The sequence below is a fragment of the Colletotrichum paranaense genome (genome assembly GCF_030867605.1).
Source record: "Colletotrichum paranaense strain IMI 384185 chromosome Unknown Scaffold_7.1, whole genome shotgun sequence".
Lineage (NCBI taxonomy): Eukaryota > Fungi > Ascomycota > Sordariomycetes > Glomerellales > Glomerellaceae > Colletotrichum > Colletotrichum paranaense.
Window position 1 is genome coordinate 725,126 of NW_026848965.1, and position 12,663 is coordinate 737,788.

General features: G+C 54.1%; 3 protein-coding genes across 3 annotated transcripts; 2 read left to right on the forward strand and 1 right to left on the reverse strand.

Annotated features, from left to right (window-relative positions):
• Positions 1-207: 207 nt before the first annotated feature.
• On the forward strand, positions 208-2,065 carry CPAR01_09047 (D-xylulose kinase; the record flags this gene model as incomplete). Its single annotated transcript, XM_060493313.1, has 3 exons — positions 208-262; positions 323-765; positions 854-2,065. 3 exons carry the CDS (start codon positions 208-210, stop codon positions 2,063-2,065), a joined length of 1,710 nt encoding a protein of 569 aa, XP_060347443.1.
• Positions 2,066-2,757: 692 nt separating this feature from the next.
• On the reverse strand, positions 2,758-5,157 carry CPAR01_09048 (uncharacterized protein; the record flags this gene model as incomplete). Its single annotated transcript, XM_060493314.1, has 4 exons — positions 2,758-4,405; positions 4,465-4,825; positions 4,894-5,091; positions 5,151-5,157. 4 exons carry the CDS (start codon positions 5,155-5,157, stop codon positions 2,758-2,760), a joined length of 2,214 nt encoding a protein of 737 aa, XP_060347444.1.
• A 2,704-nt stretch (positions 5,158-7,861) lies between these two features.
• CPAR01_09049 (uncharacterized protein) lies at positions 7,862-12,492 on the forward strand (the record flags this gene model as incomplete). The annotated part of the gene is made up of 3 exons (XM_060493315.1): positions 7,862-8,212; positions 8,266-11,742; positions 11,797-12,492. The coding sequence occupies 3 exons, from the start codon at positions 7,862-7,864 to the stop codon at positions 12,490-12,492; spliced, it is 4,524 nt and encodes a 1,507-aa protein (XP_060347445.1).
• Between the last annotated feature and the right edge of the window lie 171 nt (positions 12,493-12,663).

The window sequence follows — 12,663 nt, forward strand, 5'->3', positions numbered from 1 at the left end:
TGTACAAAGTAGTGGGCAGCGGTCAACTTTTGGTCCCAGATAACCGGATATCCTGTGTGTTTCAATTTTCTCCTTTTCCATATGACGATTGAACCAGTTCTTTGCTTGTTTGGACAAATTTGAGATAGACACGATACTTAATTGACTTGCCCCCCCTCTTCCTGCGAGTGTTGTGCAATATCTCTCATCTCACTCCCTCCTCCCATCATGAGTTCCGGTCCCTTGTATCTCGGGTTCGACCTGTCGACCCAACAGCTCAAAGGTTAGCCAGCCCATCTACGTTCCATCCCGCTCGAGTCTATAAGATCTAACACCATCACAGCAATCGTCGTCCAGTCCGACCTGACCGTCGTCTCCGAGGCCAAGGTCGACTTTGACGCCGACTTTGGCAAGCAGTATGGCCTGCGCAAGGGCGTCCTGACCAACGAGGCCGAGGGCGAGGTCTACGCGCCCGTCGCCATGTTCCTCGAGGCCATCGACCTCGTCCTCAGTCGCCTGTCCGCAAAGACGCCCATGGACCGCATCAAGGGCATCAGCGGCTCGTGCCAGCAGCACGGCAGCACCTACTGGGGCAAAGAGGCCGAGGCGCTTCTGAGCGGGTTGCGACCCGACAAGCCGCTCGTCGAGCAGTTGAAGGGGGCGTTCTCGTTCCCCTACGCGCCGAATTGGCAGGATCACAGCACGCAAGCGCAGTGCGATGAGTTTGATGCCAATTTTGGGGCGGCGCAGCGGTTGGCGGAGGTTACTGGCAGCGCTGCACACCACGTATGTCCCCCCTCCCTCTGTTCTCCAGCTTTATCTTGTAATCGGATGTCGTATGAGTGATTTTTACTGAGACGAAATATCATGGTAGCGCTTCACCGGTACGCAAATCATGCGCCTCCGCCAGAAGCGCCCCGAAATGTACGCCGCCACATCCCGCATCTCCCTCGTCTCCTCCTTCCTCGCCTCCGTCCTCCTCGGGTCCGTCGCCCCCATCGACATCAGCGACGTCTGCGGCATGAACCTCTGGGATATTCCCGCGGGGAACTGGAGCGAGCCCCTGCTGGAACTCACCGCCGGCTCCAAATCCGGCGTGAGCGACCTCCGCGCCAAGCTCGGCGAGCCGCGCCACGACGGCGGCGGGTCCATGGGCACTATCTCAGGGTACTTTGTCCGGCGGTACGGCTTCAGTGCGGAGTGCCAGGTTGCCCCCTTTACGGGCGATAACCCAGCTACGATTCTTGCGCTGCCGCTGAGGCCGATGGATGCTATTGTGTCGCTGGGCACGTCGTCTACGTTTTTGATGGTCACGCCTGTGTATAAGCCCGATGCGGCGTATCACTTTTTTAACCACCCGTGTACTCCTGGGCAGTACATGTTTATGCTGTGCTACAAGAACGGCGGGCTGGCGCGCGAAAGCGTGCGGGACGCCCTTCCCAAGCCTGAGGGTGGTGACCCGTGGGCCAACTTCAACAAGGCTGTACTTGACACGCCGCCGCTGGATGCGCGGTCCGAGAAAGACAACGCAAAGCTGGGGTTGTACTTTGATCTCCCCGAGATCGTGCCGAACATCAAGGCCGGCACGTGGCGGTACACCGCCAAGCAGGACGGAAGCGCCCTGACCGAGGCCTCGGAGCCGTGGTCCAAGGAGACGGACGCGCGCATCATTGTCGAGTCGCAGGCCCTCTCGATGCGTCTGCGCAGCCAGAACCTCGTGCACAGCCCCGAGTCCGACCCCAAGGTACCCGCGCAGCCGCGACGGGTTTACCTCGTCGGCGGCGGGTCTCTGAACCCGGCCATCGCGCGGGTCATGGGCGACGTGTTGGGCGGTGCGGAGGGGGTGTACAAGCTCGATGTGGGTGGCAACGCGTGCGCTCTGGGCGGTGCGTATAAGGCTGTTTGGGCGCTTGAGCGGTGCGAGGGGGAGACGTTTGACGAGTTGATTGGGAAGCGGTGGAGGGAGGAGGGGGCGATTCAGAAGGTTGATGGGGGGTATAAGGAGGGTGTGTTTGAGGGGTATCAGCCTGTTGTTGGGGCTTTTGAGGAGATGGAGAAGAGGATATTGAAGGTTGCTCACAACTGAGGGTGTCTAGGTTACGGTGTGAGTTGATGGGGAATGGGTGATGAGAGGGTTTAGATTGACAGATTATGAGAATGAATGAATGTGTTCCTACTACTGGCGTGTTCTATCATAGTGAATCCCTGACACTGGGTTAAAAGACGGGGACGGTGTAAGACTTGCTGCGAGAAACTTGACATGCTTCGGTTGACCTAGGCATCAAGTCGCCGTTCACATAACATCACATCACAAAACATCACCGAGGACAAGTCATCAACTGTACAATAATGCGTTTGTCCTGGTATTATTTAGGCACTGGTCCATGCAAACCAGGTCCCCTTCCTCCCCTCCAACCTCAGATCCCTCTCCAAACTCTCAAAACTATTCCTGTTACCCCAGAAAGTTTGTCCTAGCCTAGCGGGTTCCAAATATTGAAATGAAGAAAAAGAAAAGACTCTGTGCAGTTTCCTCCCCGTGCCGAAAGTACCAAATCCATGATCCGCATGAGAAGAATCGTTCCTTCGTTATCGTTCGTTCGTTCGTGATGAGAAGGGGTATCATCCATCCATGAGAAGTAGAAAGAAAAGCATCAAAAAACAGGGGGGTTGTTCCATCTTTGCTAGTTCTCCAACCAAAGGGAGGGAGAACAGAAAGTGCAAAGGGAAAACCAAAGAATGAAATACACACAAAAGAATGGAGAAGTAAGAGTTTGCTTCTTAGAACAGAACCATCAGGCCCAGCACGAAGATGGCGAGCCAGGTGGTGCAGCCCTTGCAGCCGCCCATGATACCCTCGGCATGCTTGTTCGCGACGCCAGAGACGACGACCACAGTGCTCGTGCTCTTGGGCTGCTCGGTGGCAGTCGAGGAGGACAGAGTGGGGTAGTGGTAGGTCGTGGGGACGTGGCGGGTAGACGAAGTCATGGCGGTGCCGTTGACGAAGGGGGGAAGGGTGCTGGGGGCGGTGGGGTGCATCATGGGAGTGCCCGTGATGGTGATGGTGGTGTTCAGCGTGACGGGGACCTCGACCACAGACGTGGCGGTCGCCGTGACGGTCGTGTTCTGGACCTCGTGGGAGATGGAAGTCAGAGACGAGGTGCTGCCGCTGCTGCTGAGGGTCGCGGTGGCCGTGGCGGTGACATTCTTCCAGACGGTGATGAGCGAGGTGAAGACCTGGCCGCTGACCGTGGTGGTGTAGGTGCGGACGACTCTGGACGCGGAGGCAGTGATGACCTTGGTCTCGGTTCTGGTGGAGTTGGGGGGACCAGAGAACGAGGAGGTGCTAGACGACTGCTCCGGGTGGATGGTCACTGTAGCCATGCCTCCAATCGTGACAGTCTGGGTGGCGCGATCGGTGAGGTAGATCGTGGTGAGAATGGACTCGACAGACTGGGAAGAAGATGACTTGGAGGAAAGAGCACTGGAAGGGGAGGCAGTGACGGTGACGATGGAGGTCTGGGTGTGCGTCTGGATGTCGGCCGAGTGCGACGAAGAAGACGAGGCACTGATGGTCTTGAACACGTTGGAAGTAATCGTCTTGGTCAAGACGACGGCGTCCGTGGCGGTAGAGGCCTGGGCGCTTCCGGAAGAGGCAAGGGAAGTAAAGAGTGGAGTGCCGGCGTGGCCGAGCTGGGAAGAGACAGTTGTACCGTGTCCGATGGAGACGATGACGGTCTGGGTGGTCACCTGGGTGACGACAATAGTCGACTTGGAGGCGGGACCGAGCGTAGAGGAGGTCATCTCGCTAGAGGAAGAGCTGCTCATAATAGGGCTCGTAGTAGGGGGGTACAGGCTGTCAATCGTGACGGTGTAGGTGACCAAGATGGTGTCGGTAGCCGTGGAAGGGGAGACCGAGGCGGTAGAAGAAGACATCTTGGCGGAGGAAGCCTTGGAGGTCTTGTACTGAACGCTCGAAGAAGAGCTGGCAGCGCCATGAGTGAAGGTCTCGGTGACGGTGACGTAGACGGTGTGGTCTTCCACCTCGTGGGAGCACTGGGCCTGAGTAGTAGAGCTCAGGGGGGCTGCGGTGACGTAGATGGTGGACTTGATGATCGTCGTGGGAGTGACCGTGGTGGTTGAGGAGAACTCTTCAGTAGAGACCAAGGGACCGCCCTGGATCGTGGTCTTGCGCGTCTGGGTCAGGGTCTTGGTCGGGAAGACCGAGGTGACTTCAGGGTGAGAGCTCTCAGTAGGGAACGGGCCCACGGTGGTCACGACGATGGGAGGCGCGTCATCAATAGAAGACGTGGACTCGATGACAGACTCGGAGGACTCGGACGCGGCGTTGCTCTGGTGGGCAGTGGCCGTGTGGTACGCAGTCTCAGTGACAGAGGTGGTAAGAACCTTGGTGACGACTGGAATGGACCTGGAAAGGGAATGAGAATTTTGAACTTTGGAAGTAGAAAGGATGGAAGAAGAACTTACTGGGTGACAACAGAAGAGCCGGGAAGAGTAGTGTTGACAGGATCGGCAGATGAGACAGTGGTACCCATGGGAGACTTGTGGAGGGTCTGAGTGAGAGTCTTCTGGACGTGGGTCGTGATGGTGGTGTCAACAGAGGTGGTCTTGTTGTTTCCAAGGAACTGGGTAACGGTGATGGTCTCATCGGCATCATCTTCGCAGAGAGTGGGAGTGCCAGTGGTAGCCAAGCCAGAGAGAGTCGAGTTGATGCCGTGGGTCAGGGTGCCATTGAAACCGTGGACATTGGAGTTAATGCCGGCGAAACGAGGGACAATGTGGGAGTCAGAGGTGGGAACCTGAGAGTTGGGGGAGCCGCGAGTAGCAACTGATGAATTCCATTGTTAGCTGATTGTCAAAAGAAAAATGAGAAAATGCGGAAGAGGGAATTCTTACAGTGAATGCCGATGGCGATACCACCGCCCATAAGAGTGGCGATGAGGATGGCAAGACTGATGAGAATGAAGGGATCAGTCTTGCGGTAGGTGCTCCAGTCCTTCTGCTGGCGCTGGATGGCGCCCTCGGTCACAGTGAGGTCGTCATCCTCACGGTAATACCCGCGGTGATCGCGATAGTCGTTGTTAGGACGCTTAGCTGTTTTTTGTCAGTAAGATGATTTTATTGACACCAAATTGAAAGGATGAGAAACTTACGCATCATGATGGCTAGCGAGCGTCCGTCGAGCTTGTTCTTGGACAATGACTGTATCTGTGACTTTGTCAGACTATGAAATGGGAAGAGAAAGCGACTTTCAATAGAGAAAGGTCTGAAGTTTGAGGACGGCAAACCCGAATTTTGGGATATCGCCAAGCGCAAAGAGCAGAACTGCTTGAGTATGAACGAAATGAATGAAAACGAGATGGAACTTACTCTTTCTGGGAGAAAGGAGATGATGACAAGTGAGTGTTGTCTGCAAAAGGATATTTGCCGTCAGTCGGTGATGAAGAAAAGTGAGTGAAGTGAGTGGAAAAGAAAGGTTGAAGGGGTGAAGAGGTGGAAGTGGGAGTGGATGGCTCAGTGAGAGAAGGAACGCGAGAAGAGGAGGGTGGGAAAATCAGCGCGTCAACAAAGACAAATGGGGGGGACTGAGATTTTCACTGAAGGTGAAAAATTCAGGCAGGAGGAAGGAGCGAAGGGTCATTTGAATTTCCCGAGAAATCGATCTGTCAGAAAATCGAAGGAGAAGAACGTGGAGATGAGTGTTTTTGCGCTCAGAGTGCCCCTTGAGATCGCAAGATCGCAAAATTGAGGAAATTGGGATCGCTTGACCTGATCTTTCAATTTGGCCACTGAGCGAGGAAAGAGTGAGAGTGATTGGAGGCAGAAAATGAGATAGGATGTTTTCTCAATTGTCTCGTAGACGGTGGAGCTGATGATCGTGATGCTGGCGATCTCGACTTACGCTGAAGTATGGGATGGTCGAAGGAGTGTTGATCGGACGAACGAGAGATGCTGCGAAGCGTGCTGTAGCGCGTCAGAGGTGATGATTCTAGTGAAAAGAAGAGGAGAAGAAGAGGGAATAAATATTCGTGATGGAAAGGCCGACGTACCTTAGATTTGCCTGCGGGCGAACGAAAGTTGCTGCGCGATTCGCGTTGTTGTGACGTGGGTGGGTGGAAAAGGGAAGAGAAAAAGAAGAAGAGGATCTCAAAGTCGGGATGGATGGAAATCGATAGAGGCAGACGGGCGGACTAGCGTGATTCCCGAATAGGGTGGCAGGAAGCGGGTTCGTCGGTGAGAGAGTGAATACTCTCGGGATGTGTATTCAACTTACAGCCGGTCGAGGTGGTGGGATATTCAGTCAAGAAATCTGGTTGCCCCGCAGCTGGCCAGGTGGTTCAGTAAGCCTGAGGTTTTGCTGGCGAGGATTTTCAACACAATAATGATCAAATTTGACTGCGGTAGGAGTTTGATATGCAACGAATTGCTTGAAGTACTTCTTATATCAATAGCCGTCTGCTCTATCCTGGGGAATTGACTACCACAGTATGGATTGTCGCTATACGATGTTGCAAATTGGAAGGAAATAATGACATACTGAAAGATGAACCAGAAGTGTAAGGTAGAATACTGATGTGCCTAAGTGACGGAAGACTTGAAATACACATAAATATTCGGTCATTTGTCCCTTTCGATTTCCATGATCCGGGGCATATGTGTTCCAAAGGCTCCATCCAGCTGCCGAAGATCAACTAGAACCAAGAGAGAGCATGCATGTTCCTTTTTGAACGTATGATTGAAACATTTCTTGCAGCGGAACCTCACCGAATGGCATCGCTCGATGAAAAATACACATCGGCTGGCATCTAAGCTCCTCGTTCGCCGCCGAATTATGGGCAGGTATCGAAGTGTAATGAATGAATACAATGGCTGGTCATTGATATCGTCATGATAAGGTAGTCTCAACACCTGTCACGATCTGATAGCCTGTTTAAACTGGCTTTGGCCTAAGGGAGACGATGCTTGATCCTCGAGTCCTCTACCCCTTTTCAGGGAATAATCGACTGAGAAACATATTGTGCGATGGCTGTCACGATCTTGGGAATTTCATAGGGGCTGTGACGACAAAATATCAGAGGTAAGACAGAGTCTGGATTCACAAGGCCGATCTTGTTGAAGCTAGACGTCCTGCTCAATTTCCAGTATAGGATTCTGCTGGAGAGTAGGGGCCATTGACAAGACGGCACGTCGCTTGTGATCATTCTCATTACAGCCTCCAGAGGGGACACATTGCCGAGTCAGCTGGAAGTGTTTCTCCGGCAGGTAAGTTGAGTCGAATTAAGGACATCACTAAGCCAACCGCGACCCAATATACTGTAAGAAGACGGAGGCTGATGAAGTTCACCACCAGGCCAAGTGGAGACAGGTCGTTGAGCGCCGAACGGTGACATCCGTCACCAGCCACCCGAGGCATCGCAGCCACAGCTCCACTCCTGCTTGCGCCGGGGCCACGCAGCAGCCACGACCGGGCAGGGAAGGTAAGGTACAGCTGGAGCTTGAGCAGGTACCTCGTTCTACCTCCCTCAGCTCAGGTAAGCACGCGAAACCCCGATGAACTGCAGGCGCGGGCGCGTAACACGCATCGACTATTCCAATCCATCCAATTTCGTCGCAACACTGAGAGGACCAGCTTCATCCCCCTTCTCGTCGCCACCACCGCAATTGGTCTCTAATTGTGCGTGCTCACAACACCTGCCGCACATTTCCATCGTGCATGCGACGCGCGATATTCTATCCATGACTTAGGCCACGCGCGTATCATCGACTCCTAACACGTTCCAGTCGATCGACGACAGCATCGACACATTATCTTCCCCGCTTCACCACACGTCACCTGCCGAGCGCCCACCGAGCACCTTTCAAGATGGCGCGTCGTCGCGCTCGCGATGAACCTCAAGAGGAGGTCGAGGTTGAGGAGGAACAAGGAGAGGAGCTTGTCAGCCTTCAATTCGACGAAGAATTGACTTGGAAGCCCGGAAAACCTATCCCTACAACCGAGCTTCTCAACCGTCTGCAGGCTCTGGCAGAGGAACTCGGGGGTCTTGATCAGGATACTACAGAGGTCGAATCTCTCAATGACGTTGCTCATGCTTTGGGCCAACGCAACCTGCTAGCCCACAAGGATAAGGGCGTCAGAGCGTACACGGCTGTGTGTATCGCAGACATTCTGCGCCTGTGTGCGCCTGACGCGCCGTTCACCGCGGATCAGACCAAGGTAAGCCATTGATCTCGAGCTACCTAGGGCTCTCACTGATGAGTTCAACACAGATGTTCTTCAATCTGGTCGTTACGCACGTGTTCCCTTCATTGAGCGACCAAATCCACCCTTATCACAGCCAGCACAAATACGTGTTGACAGCTCTGACCGACGTCAAAAGTATCCTCCTAATCAATGATATCGACGGTGCCGACGATATGCTCCTGAAACTCTTCTCAGTCTTTTTCGATGGAGTATCTGGAAGCTCGAACTCGGGGCCCGAAGAAGGTGTCTCGAAGGAAGTCGGCAACACCATGACGGAAATGCTGATTGCCTTGGTTGACGAGGCATCGGGCATGAACCCAAAGGTCATTGAAGTAATCATGGCCCAATTCCTTAGAGCAGCGCCTCCTGGCGGCTTCCAGAGCCGCACAGAACGTAATGAGCAGAACGGCAACCAGTCGACCTTGCTGCCCAAGGACGAGCCACCTGCGTACATCATGGCGAAGGAGATCTGCAATGTGTGCACCGAGAAGATGGTACACTACGTAAGCCAGTATTTCAGCGATGTCATTCTCGACGCATCTCGATTCGCGGCGAAGACTGTTGGAAAATCGCACGAAGATGAAGAGGACGAGGATGCCCCTAGGGGCCCCACGGATTCAGAATTGAAGGAACTCAGAAAGGCCCACTATCTCATCCGAGAACTCTGGCGCGCATCGCCATCTGTTCTGCAAAATGTCATACCACAGGTCGAAGCAGAGTTGTCGGCCGATAACGTGGATCTTCGACAACTGGCCACAGAAACACTTGGAGATATGATCTCCGGACTCGGTGCTGCTGGGCCGCCCCCGCCACCCGCGTTGGATCCTGCTCAGTATCCTCCTTTGCGCTTAGCCGACGAGGCTCCCAGTCAGATCTCCGACAGCGTCCTCACCACACCTCTCTCGCCTCAATCTTTTGCGCAAACCCATTCTTCCGCATACAACCATTTCTTGGGCAGAAGAAATGACAAGACGGCGACTATTCGAGCAGCTTGGACGAACGCTGTCGGATACATCCTGGCCACCTCAGCAGGCGGGATTGGTCTCAGTCGCGAGGAACAGTCCGAGTTAGTGAAGCATCTAGGGGAGAAGCTCAACGATGGAGACGAAAAGGTCCGGTTGGCTGCCGTGAAAGTGATGGAGCTCTTCAGCTTCCGCGACTTCATCTCTAAGCTGGCTGCCCCAGGCGGCGTGGATAAGGACGGCTCTGTTCTTAGCAGTCTTGCCGACCGGTGTCGAGACAAGCGCACTGCTGTTCGAGTCGATGCAATGACGTTGCTCGCGAAACTCTGGGCCGTTGGATCAGGGGAGCTTGCTGCTGGGCAGGAGAGCGTCGTTGCCGCCCTATCTGGTATTCCTTCGCGCATTTTCAACGCCTTCTATGCCAACGACTCTGAGCTCAACATCCTTCTCGATCGTGTACTCTTCGAGTGCCTGGTACCTCTGTCCTATCCTCCCATTAAGGCACCAAAGAGTACCCGAGGGGCGTCTCAAAGCTCTCAGAACGCGGGTGTTGCTGACCAAGATCGCATTCGCGCGGAAAGAATTCTTCTCCTTACTCAATCTCTGGACCAAGCGGCTAAGAGAGCCTTCATGGCTATGCAAGGTCGACAACCTCAATTCGCGCAGGTCCTTGAAGCCTTCGTCAAGCAGTGCGAGAGCTACAACGGAGGTGTGATAGACGATAATCGCCCAAAGATTACGGCGAACCTGGAGAGGACAGTACAGTACATCACACAGTTCTTCCCAGACTCCTTCAAAGTGAAGACCGACCTCCAGAAGTTCGCCAATGCGAATGACCGACGCGCCTACCAGCTCGTTAAATTCTCCGTCAGTGCCGAGAGCGACTACAAGACGGTTCGACAAGCCATCAAGGAACTGGTCAAGCGCACCAATGCAAGCCAGAACGCGACTATCCTAGATACGCTCTTGCCGCTTCTCTACAGGTCGGCTTGCTTGCTGTTCAACCGAAGTCACCTTGCAACGATCCTCGATTACTCGAGGAACGATAAGGACGGCCTGGGCTCGGTATCCCACGAAATTCTCAACGAGATCTCACAGCGCAACCCTGAGCTTTTCAAGACTCACGTGGGAGGGCTGTGCAAGGGTCTCATCGAGCAAGCTCCCACAGAGACCAACGAGAACGATTCCAACGTTGTCGATACCTTGAAAGCTTGTGCTTCATACTCAAAGAAGTACCCAGAAGAGATTCCTCAAGACCGAAAATTCTCACAGGCTCTTGTTAGCTACGCTCTGTATGGACGGCCTGTGAAGTCTGCCAAGTATGCCATCAAGATTCTCCTGGCCAAGGGTGACGACAAAGGCCTAGTCAGTGCAACCAGCTTGTTGGAGAAGATTATGCAAGACTGGACCTACGGCTCAGCGCACTTCCTCAACAAGCTCCAGTCTGTCGCACAGCTGGAATTGCAAGTGCCCAAGATTACCCTCGATTCAGATGATGACATCCTCAACATGACTGTGCAGCAAATTTTGCTCAAGGTCCGAACAGACGCAACAGACAAAGACCCCGAGTGGGTGGATGACGCTAGCGTGGATGAGGAATTGCAAGCGAAGTGCCTGTCATTGCATATTCTCGTCAACCGACTGCGCAGTATGGACGATGTCGAAGAGGCTAAAGAGAAGGCCGTACCTGTCTTCAAGCTGCTCAAGACATTGGTCGCGAAGAGAGGAGAGCTCTGTAAGACGAAGGATACTCCCAACCACCACAAGTCACGACTTCGTCTGCTAGCAGCTCAGCTGTTGCTGAAGCTATGTACCATCAAGCATTTCGACGACTTCCTGACGCCGGCCGATTTTAACCGTCTCGCATTCACGGCGCAGGATACCGAACTAACTGTTCGCCGGGGTTTCATCGAGAAGCTCCAAAAGTATCTTGTGCAGAACAAGCTTCGGGCACGCTTCTACACCATCATCTTCTTGACAGCATTCGAGCCGAATAACGATCTGAAGCAGCGCGTTGAGACCTGGATCCGGTCCCGGGCTCGCGCATTGGGGGCGAATGAACAGCACCCTATGGAGGCGATTATGGGACGACTCATCTCTTTGCTGTCTCACCATCCCGACTTCAACAAGCCAGAGAATATCGATGATGCCAGTGCAGAGGAACTGAGCTCATACGCCAGCGACCTAGCGGACCATGGCCGCTACATTCTGTACTATCTTACAAATGTGGCAACGGAAGAGAACTTGGGACTCATCTACAAGTACGCTGAAAGGGTGAAGCAGACTCGTGATGCGATCAGCCCGGAGGCGAGCGAGAATCTTTACATTGTCAGCGATTTGGCCCAGGCCGTTGTAAGGAAATGGCAGGAGAGGAAGAATTGGAGTTTCCAAGCGTACCCGGGCAAGGTCGGGTTGCCGATCGGCCTCTACACTGCCTTGCCTTCACACCAGGTCGCCCAGGAGATTGCCGAGAAGCAGTACCTGCCGTCAGAGATTGATGAGAAATTGGACGGTCTGTTCAAATCAATCGATCGAAAGAAGGTAAGCCGACACTGTCTCCCATGTTGTCCGATCTCTAAGCTTACAAAATTACAGAAGAGAAAGTCTACAGATGATCGTGGAGACCACCATCCAGCCAAGAAGGCAAGGTCAGCCCCGAGGGTCAGGGAGCCTAAGGCACCAAAGGAACCTAAGCCGAAGAAGCAGAAGGTCAAGAAGCCCGCCAAGGTCAAGGCCCCGCGCCGCGAATCTGACATTCCCCTGGAAAATCGGAGACGCAGCGGCCGTGCTGCTACCACTGCTGTATCCAAGTACACCGAACGCGACTCATCCGACGACGACCGTGAGATGTGGGACGGCGTCAGCAAGTGGACGTACGAGAATGAAGATGGAGAACAGACGGAGGTGTCAGATGACGATGATGACTCTTCGGTTCTCTCGGAAGCCCCAGAGGAAGAAAATGGCGAGGGGGCTAAGAAGCCAACAGCTGCTGCGGATGACAGCGGCGATGATTCGCCGTTGTCCGAGGTTGAGGACGTTGCGACAGAGGAACCAGAGAAGGAGGAAGTGGAAGCAGACGACGAGGAAGAGCCGGAAGAAGCTACGCCACCGCCCAAATCCAACGGGCGAAAGGGCAGGTCGGCAGCGGCATCAAAAGCGGCAGCCAAGACTAAACTACCAGCCCGACCTGCAGCCAAAGAGAAGCCCGCTCCGAGAGCGACGAGGACGTCGACGCGGAGCACCCGTGGGAGGGCCGCCCAGGAGTCGATGGACGTTGATGAGAGTGACTGATCGAGGGCGGGAGTGTACAAAAAGTTTCATCTTCATTGTTGCGGTGCTTTTCAATTGGTTTTAGGCATGGCTATATGTTGGCTTATGGAGGATGGATATCCCCTGCGGTGGTTGGGTGTTTTGAGTGCGCCGCCTGCGAATGCAGCTGAATCCATCATTTGCAGCTGCAAT